We start from the raw sequence: 15,134 nt of genomic DNA, 5'->3' as shown, positions 1-15,134 counted from the left end.
TTCTGGCTCAGCTCCCTTTTCGTCACAACGGAGCGGTAAAGCGACTGCAGTACCGCTCCCGCTGCTCCGATTCTCCGACCCATCTCACGCTCAATTGTTCCCTCACTCGAGAACAAGACCCCGAGATACTTGAACTCCTTCACTTGGGGTAAGGACTCATTCCCTACTTGGAGTGGACAGTCCATCGGTTTCCTGCTGAGAACCATGGCCTCAGATTTGGAGGTGCTGATCCTCATCCCAGCCGCTTCACACTCGGTTGCGAACCGATCCAGTGAGTGCTGAAGGTCGCAGACCGATGAAGCCATCAGAACCACATCATCTGCAAAAAGCAGTGGTGCAATCCTTAGTCCACCAAACTGCAGACCCCCCCCCCCCCCACGACTACGCCTCGAAATCCGATCCATGTATATTACAAACAGGATTGGTGACAAAGCGCATCCTTGGCGGAGGCCAACCCCCACCTGAAATGGGTCCGACTTACTGCCGAGGACCCGGACACAGCTCTCGCTTTGGGAGTACAGAGATTGGATGGCCCTGAGTAGAGACCCCCTCACCCCACACTCCCGCAGCACCTCCCACAGTGACTCCCTGGGAACCCGGTCACATGCCTTCTCCAAGTCTACAAAACACATGTAGACTGGATAAGCGTACTCCCAGGCCCCCTCCAGGATCCTTGCGAGAGTAAAAAGTTGATCCGTTGTTCCACGACCAGGACGGAATCCGCATTGTTCCTCCTCAATCTGAGGTTCGACAATCGGCCTGACCCTCCTTTCGAGTACCTTAGAGTAATCTTTCCCGGGGAGGCTGAGTAGTGTGATGCCTATGTAATTGGCACACACCCTCTGATCCCCCTTTTTAAAAAGGGGAACCACCACCCCGGTCTGCCACTCCTTCGGTACTGTTTCCAACTTCCACGCAACGTTGATGAGACGTGTCAACCATGACAGTCCCTCAACACCCAGAGCCTTCAGCATTTCTGGGCGGACCTCATCCACCCCCGGGGCTTTGTCACTGTGAAGTTGTTTGACGACCTCAGTGACCTCCCCCCGGGAGATTGATGTCGATCCCCCGTCATACTCCAGCTCTGCCTCTAACATAGAGGGTGGAGTTGTCGGGTTCAGGAGTTCCTGAAAGTGTTCCTTCCAACGCCCTAACACTCCATCAGTTGAGGTCAACAACGTCCCATCCTTACTGTACACAGCTTGGTTGGTTCCCTGCTTCCCCCTCCTGAGGTGTCGGACAGTTTTCCAGAACAACTTTGGTGCCGCCCGAAAGTCCTTTTCCATGTCTTCTCCGAACTTCTCCCACACCCGCTGCTTTGCCTCGGCCACGGCCTCAGGTCTATCCAGAGGCTTCCCCCGCCACTCGACCCAACTCACCACCAGATGGTAATCAGTTGACAACTCGGCCCCTCTCTTTACCCGAGTGTCCAAAACATACGGCCTCAGGTCCGATGATACGATAACGAAATCGATCATGGACCTTCTGCCTAGGGTGCTCTGGTACCACGTATACTTATGAGCATCCTTATGTTCGAACATGGTGTTTGTTATGGCCAATCCATGACTAGCACAGAAGTCCAGTAACAAACCACCACTCCGGTTCAGATCAGGGGGGCCGTTCCTCCCAATCACTCCCCTCCAAGTGTCTCCATCATTGCCCACATGTGCATTGAAGTCTTCCAGCAAGATTAAAGAGTCCCCTGCAGGAGCCCCATACAGGACTCTTTCCAGGGTCTCCAAGAAGGCCGTATACTCTGAACTGCTGTTGGGTGCATAAGCACACACAACAGTCAGAGTTTTCCCCCCCATAACCCGCAGGCGTAGGGAGGCGACCCTCTCGTCCACTGGGGTAAACTCCAACAACGAAGCACCCGACCGGGGACTTGTTAGTATCCCCACACCCGCCCGGCGCCTCACAACTTGAGCAACTCCGGAGAAGAATAGAGTCCAACCCCTATCCAGAAGTAAGGTTCCAGAGCCGACGCTGTGCGTAGAGGTGAGCCCAACCAGGTCCAACTGGTAACGCTCCACCTCCCGCACAAGCTCCGACTCCTTCCCCCCCAGAGAGGTGACGTTCCACGTCCCGAAAGCCAGCTTATTATTTTGATGATGTTGTTTTCATAATCGTTGCAAGCCAAAATCGTAATTGCGATTAAAATACGATGAATTGAGCAGCCCTAGTTTCTTCCCTCCAGCAGTAGTTGTTCCAAAATAAACAGTTTAAAGCAGTTGTTGGCTGTGATGCTTTTTAATTTTCTTTTTATTTAATTCTCTTTATTCATTGTAATCTGCTAATTACACACACGGCAGAAGGGAAGCCCGATGGCTGGTTAAACACCATGCATGTTTGTGATTTGGAAATATGAACACTGTATGGTCTCGTTCCCTGGATGCTGTTGTGTTGATTGTCAGAATTAAAACATTCACAGTTTTCACCCAAATAAAATGTGTGGCGTTGCGTTGCAAGCTACATTTACTGTAACTAGTGGTTTAATTACATTTTGCAGTAGCTTGCTGGTAATTCATAATGGCATAGTGATTTAAAAAGTAAAATGACTATTCTTTTTGCCATTTCTGTGTAGTAAACCACTTAAATAATGTAGGACTATAAAAGAAAATAATTTTTTAATATTGATTTTGTCTTACCATTGCCTCTATTGAATTAGACTCTTTGATTGTTATAAAAAAGTATAAACAAATACTTTTAGAACCAGTGTTCAAGATGTTCATGAAGTCTAAAAAGGTAAAAACTAGGGGAGTAATTAAATGTTGTTGTTGATGTTTGTACTAGAAAAAGTAGTCAATATATTTTTAAACAATAATTTGTTCGGCAATATTTTCTGTTATTCAACTTTGTTGTCTATGAAGTGCTTTTTCGTCGTATGAAGTGCTTTTTCTATGTACCTTTAGTCAGTGCTTGAATTGGGCCGGTACTCACCGGTACGCAGTACCGGCACTTCTGATTTTTACCCATGTGGTACAGGCATTTTACTGAGTACCGGCATCTTGCCTTGTACTCAGCCGCCGGCAATATACGTATATATTGTAAACGCAACGCAGCGCAAATGTGGGTCTGACTCTGCCTCACAGAGGGTGACTGGCTGTCTACATGACGTGGCCTGCCGACATTGCCACTTTCATACAGATCATACTAATGCCCTCGATTGGTCTCTGTGTGTCATTCAAGCTCGGGAGGGTGTGTGTTGGTGTATGTGTGGCGCGAGCGAGCGAGAAAGCGCGCGCACCGGTTACGTGTATTGTTGTTAGCATCTGGTGCTAGCTAGCTGCGCTAACGGATATAAGGAGCTGTTTCAACAACAAGGTGGAGGGAGAGTCCTTTGCTGTCAGACTGAGAGGCTGATAACTACAGCTCTGGTGAGGTAAATTACTCTCTGAGTCTTTAGATAGTTAACTTAGTTTAAGTTATCTCAGTGGGTCTCAAACGGTTCGGTCACCATTTATGTAAACACATATTTCCATTTGAGGGGGTAGTGATTAGTAAAATATGCATGAATAATACAAACAAAATGTTAACTAGGTGAAAAAAGGTAAGATAAACTTGTTGAGAGCTAAAACTAGTCTTTGCTGTTGCCTCAAAGAGGAGCAGGGGGGAGAGGAGGGAGACAGGAGAGGCCGATTCAGGAGCCCAGACACACTCACAACTATAAATGAACCAAAAACAAATAAATAAACAAGTTTCAATGTTTTTTCATATTGGATATTGTATGTTATTGGTTATGGCCATGTACTTATGATTTTATGATTATTTAAATGTATACATTTTTGTTTAATTTGGGTGTAGTCTCTTTATTTCCCCCTCAAAATGCACCAGATTGATGCATTTAATTCCAACATTTAAAAAAAAATCTTACCGGGGGAGCATGCCCCGGTACCCCCCTATAGGATTTGAGGCCCGGCCCCACTGTTCCCAAATAGATTTGCAATTTTTTTTTAAATAGTAACCCATCTCCATATGTTTCTTTTTGGGTAGTAGATTTAAACTAGAGGGCTATCACTTTGTGCAGCAACGCTATTGACAAATAAATCCAGCAAAGTGGCACAAAAAACTGGTAGTGGCCTCAGGGACGAGGAGTCATTTAACCAGGCAGTAGGAGTCAAGCTTTACTTTCTTTTATATCCATAAAGAAAAAGTAAATCTGTTTACAGTTGTTTCATTATGGATGTTGAGAGGTATCCATATATCTCTTCATTTTGCTCTCAAAGTGCACCAGATTGATGCATCTAACTTCAATATTTAAAAAGAAATGTTCCCGGACCCCCCAAGACTAGAGGGTTTCAGGTCCACTCCCCACTTATAAAAATAGCACTTTACCACTGCACCCCCTCTAATCTCAGATGCACCCTGAGTCATTTTGTTTAAGTACAGTGAGCCTTTCTAAAATATACAGTAAAGAGACAAACCCACCAGCATTATAGCATATACTATGACTTTGTGCCAAATACTTATTGCTGATTTAGAGTACTGGCACCTTTTTTATTCCAATTCAAGCACTGCCTTTAGTTAACCAAAACTACATTTAGAGTTACTTGGCTTTAGTTCATCTTCTCCCAGAGGGAAGTTATTGGTAGCTTACACAAATGAAGCTCAGCGCAAATTCAGGCAGGAAGACCTATTATGGCGGCAAATCTCTGTCATAAATCGCGAGGGCATATGAGATCCACGCGAGCACAAGTCAAGCAGCCGCGGACATATATTATTTTCGCGAGCACTAAAACGGCACTCGCGCGAGAGCAATATTGAAGCCTGCAGGGGAGAAACATGCCTTGAACATGTGCAGCATCTACATGAGCTCTCCTTGGTCTCCTGCGCTCTCGCGAGCAATTCCTGTTCTTCTGCTCGTGAAACTCTGGCCTGCTCTCGCGCGCGGAGAAATGTTAGGAAGTGGGCGTACCGTGTCCCAGTAACGCCAAATCTAATTGGTTACACCCCTCCTCTTTTATGATTGGTCGTTGTCTGGATTTAAACCTAAACCAGGAAGTCCCTCCAACTTCCAACGTGATGAAATATGGCTGTGGAAACGTCTCACGTAAGTTACTTTACTTCACTAATGATTGTTTTTAATAAAAGGCATGCTTCTGTATTCTGTGGTTATTCCACAAGAGCCGTCCTTACTTATAAATGGATTGAGTTTTTTAGATAATACATTTTTATACATATTTTTCAAAAGTATTCAAACAATTCTAAGATAAGAACCAATTAACTTTTCGGTCTTGACATATGATAATATAAAATGTAGCTTTCAAAAACAGAATTTGGAATTAATAATTTTGATTACTTTAGCAAAATATTTTATTCACAAATGTCGCTTTTTCAAAATGTCCCCAGTTTTTATTGCCTTTCTCAAATAAATAATACTATACAAAAAAAGTATAAAATTATGCAAATGTAAAAAAGCCCAAGAATTTTGCAAGTTTCTTGGCACTTTCATTTCTGAATGACCTCTTTTTTTTCTGTTCAAATGCACTCAGCTTATTTTTTGGAATGTTTATGATGATGTTTATGTGCCTTATTCTGTATTTGACACAATTGTTTCAATAAAGATTTACCACATTTCTTAAAAATATAATTAAATACTATTTAATACTTTATTTTTCTTCACAGCATATTCTGAAACGGCAGATCCTGGAGAGACTCCTGTCGAAGTTTGAGCTTGCACTCATTCGAGCACCACTTGACCTGGATTTCCTGGAGTTTGCATGTCGCCAGGAGCTGTACCTCCTGCAAGCACTTTCGAGACATGTTGACATACCGCAAGGAATAATCCAAGCTCTTCAAGAGCTGTTTGGACTACTTAGGCAATATTTAGATTCAGAAGCCCCAAATACAGCAGTGGGATCAGTTATTGGTCTAAGTAGAGGACGTCCTAAGTTTGAATTTGAGAGGCAGCAGTTGGTTGAGATGTTGGGGACAAACCTATCTGTGCCTTGCATTGCTAAGCTGCTAGGTGTTTCTTCCAGCACAGTCTTTAGAAGGATGAGAGAGTTTGGCTTATCTGTTTCAGAAATGTATAGCTCCATCAGTGATGAGGAGTTGGATAACGTGGTCATATCCATCAAGAATGACATGCCCACTGCTGGATACCGAATGGTCAAAGGACGGTTGTTATCCATTGGTCTACGTGTACAATGGACAATAATGGCTGCCTCAATGCATCGAGTGGATTCCATAGGCATCCTCTCCAGACTGGCTAGTCTGGGCTGTGTTGTGAGGAGAACATATTCAGTGCGAGGGCCTCTGTCGCTTGTGCACGTGGATACCAACCACAAATTGATACGGTAGTGGTATTTATATTTCGCTAAGTGATTAAGAAATAATCTCTTTGTAATGTCCCAGTTTTGGAGAATCAGTGTTTCAATTCCAGAGTGCTATAACAGTTTGTTCTTTGGTTTTCCAGTTATAACATTGTCTTATTTGGTGGAGTGGACGGGTATTCGAGAAAGGTAAGACTGCATTTCACTTCAGTAGACACACATTAAACAAACATGTATTTTTTGTAGGAGTTTACGACTAGCTACTTAAAAACACAAAAGAGGTCCCAACGCTGTGTCCTGGCTTTGCTTAAGGAATTTGGTCCAAATTGAGAAAGTGTATGGACTAAAAAGGAAGCAGCAAAGTCAAAGTAGATATAAAGGAGATTTTGTGCATTGCCTATTTTTGCTGCACAAGTATTATGAGTCAGTATACTGTATGTCAGTATTGTTTGCTTATTTCTATTGCAACAGGAATTCTTTAATCTCTGCCTTTTTTTCCCTATAATACACAGTTTAACAGAATGTTGCCTAGTTATTGTGTGTAATGGCCCTATTCTTAAATATTCTCTGCTTTTCTGCAGGTAATGTACTTGGGTGCTTCGACCAACAACCGTGCGTCAACAGCCTATGGCTTCTTCTTAGAGGCAACACAAAGACATGGAGTGCCTTTAAGGTGAATTCACAGAAAAAAGCACTCTTTGGAGAACTAGATCAATACTGTGACACTTTTGGATGAGGATTTTCTTTGACAGTCCTTTGGTCAACTGTGTACATTTCAAGGTCAGAGGAGACCAAGGAGTAGAAAACGTACAGATCGCGAGATTCATGTTTTCGGTTCGCGGCACCGACCGTGGAAGCTTCATCTCTGGTAAAAGTGTTCATAACCAGAGGTAAATTGCAGCATCTTTAGTAACTCAATTAGTGAGGTGAACTTATCTGATGTGTAGACCAAGCATCTTGCACTTAACCCATGCTAGGCCAGCATGAAAATAGATCACTTGAACTGGTTTTCCCTAAACCATGTATTTTCATCCATAGGATTGAGCGTCTTTGGCGTGATGTACGAGTCATTATCATCAACAAGTACTCTGCGATACTGCTTTCCCTCGAAGAGGATGGTCTGCTCGACATCTCATCAACAGACAACCTTTTCTGTGTGCACTACATCATTCTTCCCCGACTTCAGATGGACTTGGGGATTTTTACAGAAGGCTGGAACCATCATCCACTCAGCACTGAACGGAACCAATGTCCAGAGCAGTTATGGCAACTTCGACTGATGCAGACAAACATTGATCAGCCGGAGAGCCCAGAGGTATTGATCTCGTTTCAGTATTACATTACATGTCACTTGTTAGACGCTTTTATCCAAAGCGACTTACATACTCAGTACTGTGGGCAATCCCACAATAGTATTTACTTACCATTTACTTTGTGTAATATACATTGTCAAAAGATTACTTTCTTTCCCTATTGGCATGACCATTTTCTGGGCATTTTATTCAGTTTGTGTTATTTTAACTGCAAAAATAACACAAACTATTACTTGATGTCATTGTTCCACATTGTTTATAAGACATTTATTTCACCAAAGTGTTCAAAACCTCTGTTATGGTTATTAGGAGCCAGATGTTGACTGGGAAATTGCTGCTGACCACGATGGAGAAGAAGAGGATGCAGGGATTGTCGTCCCCAAATTCGACTGCCTAGGCTGCAGAAGACACAACTGAACTTCAATCAGTATTTCCGAAAATTGACCCAAACACTCCGGTCAAGGATCTGTACTTACTCTGCCGTGAGTATGTAGCTGAAAGATGTGGCTCTTAAGAAATACAGCTCCCTTGAATGACACCGATGAGGTAAAAGTAAAATTCCTGTGTTCAAAGTGTTACTTAAGTACCAAGAGTAAAATAAGTCATGATACCGATTTCAGGATAGAGTAAAGTTACTTGGCACAACTGGTGACTGGGTTTTTATTCCATTAAATTGAAACAATTGACACAAAATACAGCTCAAAACTATAATGGTTCCCCAACTTCACCATTTGTTTCCAAAACATTTTGACTAGAACAGTATGTCACTTGAAAGTTTGACTGTATTCTCATCTTGAACAAATGAAAACAAATGAAAATCTTGTCAAATAAAGTGCAATAAAGACTGTCTAACCCTAACCCAGTAAACATCGATTCTATGACTCTTATGAGCGGCTAAACTCCCTGCTACTCATAACAGCCTGTGTTATGATGCTCAGGAACTCTGGATATGAGCCGAGGTGCCTTGTCGGAAAGGTAATGGAGTTGGAGCATGCATTCACTACGGGAAAGCATACCGTGTGTGTACCATAGCGCACGCTGCAATCATGGTCGAACTCAATTAAGATTTTAAACATCTCTCTCTCTGTTGAGGTGATGGGGACGTGTGCCTGCCCTGTAAGCCATTGAAGGAAGCAACCAACAGTGATCTTGGGTTTTTCCTTCATCTCCTCTTCATCTTTTGCCGCTTCACCTGTAGACTCTGTCTCTCTTGAGTCTCTTTCATCACTCTCTGTTATCTTCACAGGGGTCCCCCTCTCTTCAACCACGAAGCTCTTTTCTTCCTCTAAAAAACAGTTGAAAATGAATACAAAGAAATGCATATATTCACCTAAGCAATGTTAATAAATATGGCTATTGTTTTTGAATTGTTTTTTTATGTGGATATTTTGAAGAAGAAAACCTCATTAGCCAGTCCTGCTTTAGTTATCATTGTTTCATCGCAACCATCATGATGCAAAGTTGTGTTTAAACTGAGACATGTAAACATGAATAAAAAGGGTATGCAAAGCTGTCATTGAGTTGCCTGTCGTAATCGGGGGTAAAATTCAAGAACAAATAAGTTTATAAAATGTCAGGGCAGTAGTATCACCTTCTTCTTCAATGTGTTGGATGAAGTCTTGTAAAAAGTTAACAATCTTCGATTCCCTCTGGCGTCGCAGCGAGCCCAGCTCGCTGAAGACTGGAGATATGGCTCCCATCAGGAATTCAGCATCCGGCTTGGAGAGAGGAAAAAACAAAATGATGTATGCTCAAAGTTGGATCAGCTTAACCCTTTAATTGCCAGACCAAGAAAAAAAACTATGGAAAAATTATTTGTTTGCATTTTTTTTATCAAATGGGACACACATAGCACATTTAAAAAAAAAAGGTATCAATATTGATATTGATATAAAAAGTAATGTTAAGTGTTTTTCATAATAAAAAAAAAACGTGCTCATCTTACTGTAGATGCTGAATTGGCCTAACAGCAAATGTCTATATCCTGTGTTGGCCTAACTTGCTCATCTGTGTGCAACTTTGGGCTGTATGCCATGCATGAAAGCTGCTATATAAATTATTATCACTCTTTCACTCTGAGACTCATAAGGCAGTATAGATGTAGTAATAATGTAATATAAGATGTAGTAATATTACCATGAATCTATCTATTTACCATATTGTATTGGAAAACATCTCTGAAACTCTGAAAAAGTTATATTGCTAGTTTAGTTTGTTAAAACTTTTTTTGTGCATCAAGTTATCTAATTATGTTCAGTCAGTGCTCTGAAATTAAAATATGTCAAAAATGATATGGTTACCTTACAAAAGTTGACCAAAAAGAGTGATTTCTTCAGCAGTGATTTTTTAGCATGCCAACTTTCTCAGTGGAAAGCTGAATGGCTTTCTGTTCTAACCACAGTGACATCTAGAGGTTGTTTTGTGCATAACATGTCAACCAAATGGTAGAGATGGCTGAATCAGGTAGAGTTTAACTTTTAAAACATTTTTTCAACAGGATATCAAGACACAAAATGTGCTCTACCAAATGGTGGCGCTGGCTGTTAAAGGGTTAAGGTTTGAAATTCAGTGGTAAAATCAGCTAGAGACATAATACTGACCTTTTCATGAAGGCCAGCGACGAACAGATCCCTGAAATGCTGTGGTTGTTGTACTATCATCTCACACAAGCCATACAGCTTCATGCCTGAGCATATCTGCTGCAGCATTGGTAGAGTGCGGACCGATGAGTGCAAGATAATTGCCCTATAATTCAGTAACAGATAACAGCAATAAATTAAAATCATACATAAAAAAGGGAAAGAGTGACTGCACACTCAATATAAAGTATGAGTGTAAAGGAATAATTGATTGGTTTTAAACATGGGTTGTTATGGGTTAAATCACTTAGCATATGTATATACTTTATTATGTCTTCCTTCCTCTCCCACGTTGCAGGACCACTGTACCCGCATGCTGTTATCCGATCCAGAAGGTCGTACATAGCTTCAGGTTCAGCTATCTCAACCTTTGCAATTAGAAAAACAGTATCACACAGTAAGTCATGGGAGCCTTAGCTTATTTTAAGAATTAGAAAATATTCACACTACAAAGAGGTGTGTGTGTCAACCATACTAAAACAAACGTCATGTTATATGAAGGAGTATCTGAGGAGAAGACAAATATTACCTCTTCCATAAGCTGGCTGAGCTCTGGATCAGTCACATCTTCCTTGGAAATGGAATCTCTATCAATCTCCCCAGTGGATATGTATCCAAAGCACCACTCTCTGAAAAAGTTAGGTGGAGGACCACCTTGTACTATACTGAATGCCATAATCTCTCCAGCTGTCCTGCATTAACAAAGTTTAATCAATGCATAGACATTATTAATAAATGAAATAAACATCGAAAAGACATTGCAGAACACAATTCTACATACTTGAAATGCTCTTTGTGGTAGTCAGTAATTGAGTACTTGGGGGTTTTCCCTGTACTCCCTCCCTGAAAAAACTTCCTTTCAACACCTGCCATCATTTCTATAATTGAAAGGAAAAGTGGATCAATACATTGATAATCTCAATTAGACCACTGTATATGTTAAAGAACAGCACGCGTCATGCAAAGCCCTTAACCTGTGCAAGCACATAAATTGCATGCAACCAGAGAACCGCCACACACTGAGGAATATTTTCATTTATTATAAGGAGGTAAACATATACCTGTTAAGAATTCTTTCCTGAGACCCCCATGGTCAATTCCAGACTCTCCAATGAAAGATACTCGGAGGTTTTTTTTGGGAGAAGACCTCTTCTGACGTCTCCACTGCCCTAAACCCCTTTCAAACATGTCCTCCCTAGTGACACTAACATTAAAGAGTGTCGTTGTGTCCACTCGTCCACTAAGTCTTTCGATGGCTTCAGCAAGACTTGAAGGAAACAATTAGAAGTTGATTAGACAACATGATCCAAAACGTTTTCCCTTAAGAGACCCCTTTTGTATCATTGAGTAAACTGACGACCCCTGACTGATGTAAAGTGGCGTCTTTTAAATGATATTCAAGGCATAATAATAACAACAATGCAGGGCAACTGATGAACAGTACAATTAACACAAATAGTGAACACAATAACTGCAGGACGTTTTTGTTTAAAATAAGCAATTACAGGTACATTTTAAGCATATTACCTTTTCTCTCGCCCTGTCAGTTCTTCACTGGCATGTTCTTCCAAATCGATAATTTGTGTCGACTGCAATGTACTGATGAGGGAAAAAACATTTCAATGGGGCATGCCTTAATCATGGTTTACAATATCTAACACTGCAAGAAAAAAATATATATAAAGAATGTGCATAATAGGAGAAAAAAAAACCTTTCTCTACAAGTGCTGGCATGTATTTCAACCAAATATTCAGGAAATAACTCTGAGCACAATGGACAGGCCACCTTTAAAAATACAGAAAAGCAGAGCAAATATTCAAGTGAATTACTGAGACGCAGAAACCTTCATCATCTGCAATAATGTAATTGATAAATAATGCCCTGATTTTACCTTAATATCGATTTTAGAGCAGGAGGTCCTACACGGGAGCACACTTGGAGAAACCTATAATAAAATGTAGAAAGACTGCCAATTAATGACACATACAATGAAAATTGTTTAGAAACAAACACCTACAATATTAGTGAGCTTACATTTCTTACAATCTGGGTCCAGATCCTGAAAATCGTAACCAGTTAAAAAAGCTGTTGATTCAGGATGATAATGATCCTGCATAGTTATTTGTGGAATAACATTACCGGTTCCAGATCCAAGCAGTCAGAACAGCTGCTTGGTTCACACTCTTGTGCATGTAAAGCCAACAGCTGGACAGGCATGCTTAGATGACACGTGGCACATCTGGCTTTTGGCATATTTTCGAACTCCTTCGATGAGTAGGGCAAGGGGGAGGTGTCCAAAGTGTCCTGGATGGGCATTATATAGACAGCCTTTTCCACCTAAAGCTTTGGCAAGTTAGGCCCCCGTGTAACCCTCTGCCTCAGGTGCCAAAACACTTAATTTCCGCTGACCTGATCCTCCTATGTGGGAATACAAACAAGTTGATGTTATTTAATGCACAGAATGTTCTAGGGGAGGCAGTTGATTTTAACAAGATTGCTAAAAACAAGAGGGTAGCTAAATATGCTAACCATCAAGGGCATTAATGAGCTATTATAAGAGCAGCTATTGTAGGAGAAGATAGAGGGTATAAATAGGATTTAACTGCAGAAATACTAGACCACAGTTGAATTTAATAAGGGAGATTGTATCTTACCAGCAGCTTTATGTAGCATCCAGGCCCCTTCCAATGGTACCCTTTTGGAATATGATTCCATAAGTATATAGGATATCTATGCTGGAAGAGCAAAACAAGTGTGCAGTTAGAACTATAACCCTCCACACATGTCACCACTGTTGAAGCTGATTTGTGACCAGTAGTACTTCAGTGGATTGGGAAACTACAGTAATACATAAAAAATGTCCCCAAATTGGGATCAATAAAGTGCTTCTTATATTATCTTGACTCCTTCCCTTATTATTTGTTCTATCTTACCTGGGAGTGGTCAGCATTTTCGGGGATATTGAGAGTCCTCCTGCCAAGTCCAGCCTGGAGAAGGACCATTTCATCCGATGACTTTGGTGTTCTTTCTGTGCTCTTATTGAGCAGAAAGAACTGGATTGGGGTTGACCTAACAGCCCTTCTTTTGGGAGATGGGGTATAACTTTTACCCGATTTGAATAGGCCGGGGAAAGCCCTGAGGAGTTGAAAACAATGTGTAAGAGAGGCATTTAAGAAGCTGTTATTCAATATATTCATTCTAAACAATCCGAAGAGCGTTAATTTCTATGAAAAAATACCCTGAATTATAGTCAATTGCCGAGTTATTACAATGGCAATTCAGTTCAGAACTATCTTTATTTCCTAACGGATCCAAACCTGGCCATATTTTGGTCCACTGTATTTCCTGCTGTAGAAGGAAAGCCAGGGGTCCTTTGTTGCTTCTGACCCTGGACTGCCTGACGCTGCCTTGTCCCAGCCTGCTGCCTGTTGCCAAGAGCAGACTGCTGCTGTCCCTGTATAGTAGGCTGTCTGTTGCCCACCTCCACCTGCTCTCCCTGAACCTGTACTTCATCTGTGAACACAATTTAAAGATGTCTATGATTCCCTAGAATCTAAATAAACTGAGTACTAAATACGTAAAGTAGTTAGAATATATAAAGGCTTAATTAATTAAACATTACCCAGATAGTCACAAGCCCTGAAAAATAAATAGAAGAAGAACAAGAAGAAGATGAACCTTTAATTATCCCCCATGGGGAAATTCAGTTTTTCACTCTGGTTTTAATATAGGTTGGGAAAACTGTCACTGAAACACCTCGGCGTGCTTCCGCCGGCCAAGACTGCAGCTGTAATTTTTTGTAAACGACTGACCATTAGATGAATCTGTGAAGACAAGTGATTTCCCCCTAGTTTCACTTACGATTTTGAGAAGTTGGTTCAGCCAAGGCACTTCTCAGCAACTCAACGACACGCCTGGCAGCATGTTGTAACTCTATCTGTTAAAATAGATAGCATTTTTCATTTAATCATTTATTTCAATAGGGACAATGCACATAAATGAACACTTTAGACGAATAACGCTTCAAGTGTAAATGGATCATGTCTTCCTATACTGTCTATACTGTCCTGCTGTTTTTAAATTATTGTCTTGTTGTTGCGCACTGGCACTTTGACTTTGAGTCGATGTAATTTCGCTGTACTTGTTACAATGACAAATAAAGTATCTATCTATCTATCTATCTATCTATCTATCTATCTAAAACAGACACAAAGAAGAAATAGTCAAATTGATTGTCACAATCACAGTGCAAAGACATGTCGTCTTGTTTATCCAGATCTGCTAACAGTTAACTTTAGCTAACTTTTATTATTGCGGGCAGACAGCTGTGTCACTTTCTTCTTATACCGTGGCTTGTAAATAATGCAATGTAAATATCTTAAATGCCCGTCAAGCAGATAAAATTATAGTTATGTTAAACCATTTATTTATATATGCATAGCTAAAAGTACCAGTTTTTGTACGTACCTCCTTGTCGTCAGCCATTCTTCTTCTGCGGGGCTTTCCCGCTCCGATATCCCCCTTCATTTGAAAACGGCCAATCATAAAAGAGGAGGGGTGTAACCAATTAGATTTGGCGTTACTGGGACACGGTACGCTCACTTCCTAACATTTCTCAACGCGCGAGAGCAGGCCAGAGTTTCACGAGCAGAAGAACAGGAATTGCTCGCGAGAGCGCAGGAGACCAAGGAGAGCTCATGTAGATGATGCACATGCTCAAGGCATGTTTCTCCCCTGCAGGCTTCAATATTGCTCTCGCGCGAGTGCCGTTTTAGTGCTCGCGAAAATAATATATGTCCGCGGCTGCTTGAATTGTGCTGGCGTGGATCTCATATGCCCTCGCGATTTATGACAGAGATTTGCCGCCATAATCACTTCGTATTGCACGTCATGGCAATACTCGCTC

The 15,134-nt window shown here is 41.3% G+C and overlaps 2 protein-coding genes across 9 annotated transcripts; one reads left to right on the top strand and one right to left on the bottom strand.

Moving 5' to 3' along the window:
* Positions 1-4,871: 4,871 nt before the first annotated feature.
* LOC307038531 (uncharacterized protein) lies at positions 4,872-8,089 on the top strand. Its single transcript, XM_079680013.1, has 7 exons — positions 4,872-5,050; positions 5,626-6,299; positions 6,419-6,464; positions 6,857-6,948; positions 7,056-7,165; positions 7,314-7,590; positions 7,898-8,089. Exons 1-5 carry the CDS (start codon positions 5,030-5,032, stop codon positions 7,075-7,077), a joined length of 855 nt encoding a protein of 284 aa, XP_079536139.1. The 5' UTR covers positions 4,872-5,029; the 3' UTR covers positions 7,078-7,165; positions 7,314-7,590; positions 7,898-8,089.
* A 143-nt stretch (positions 8,090-8,232) lies between these two features.
* Positions 8,233-15,043, bottom strand: LOC307038529 (G2/M phase-specific E3 ubiquitin-protein ligase-like). Of its 8 annotated transcripts, XM_079680004.1 has the most exons (18): positions 14,696-15,041; positions 14,090-14,165; positions 13,851-13,867; positions 13,546-13,741; positions 13,162-13,363; positions 12,883-12,963; positions 12,368-12,646; positions 12,263-12,287; positions 12,120-12,173; positions 11,940-12,013; positions 11,755-11,826; positions 11,289-11,494; positions 11,009-11,105; positions 10,757-10,919; positions 10,492-10,595; positions 10,189-10,333; positions 9,180-9,306; positions 8,233-8,873 (listed from the first exon to the last, which is right to left on the bottom strand). In XM_079680004.1, exons 7-18 carry the CDS (start codon positions 12,418-12,420, stop codon positions 8,473-8,475), a joined length of 1,521 nt encoding a protein of 506 aa, XP_079536130.1. In that variant the 5' UTR covers positions 12,421-12,646; positions 12,883-12,963; positions 13,162-13,363; positions 13,546-13,741; positions 13,851-13,867; positions 14,090-14,165; positions 14,696-15,041; the 3' UTR covers positions 8,233-8,472. The 8 variants fall into 8 exon arrangements, with proteins under 8 accessions (XP_079536130.1, XP_079536131.1, XP_079536129.1 ...); XM_079680005.1 differs by lacking the exon at positions 13,851-13,867 and having other exon boundaries at positions 10,757-10,856; positions 14,696-15,043; XM_079680003.1 differs by having other exon boundaries at positions 13,851-14,165.
* Between the last annotated feature and the right edge of the window lie 91 nt (positions 15,044-15,134).

This window comes from Notothenia rossii (genome assembly GCF_949606895.1).
Source record: "Notothenia rossii genome assembly, chromosome: 5".
In the NCBI taxonomy this organism is placed as follows: Eukaryota; Metazoa; Chordata; class Actinopteri; order Perciformes; family Nototheniidae; genus Notothenia; species Notothenia rossii.
The sequence above is the reverse complement of the archived record's forward strand: the minus strand, read 5'-3'. Positions and strand labels throughout refer to the sequence as shown.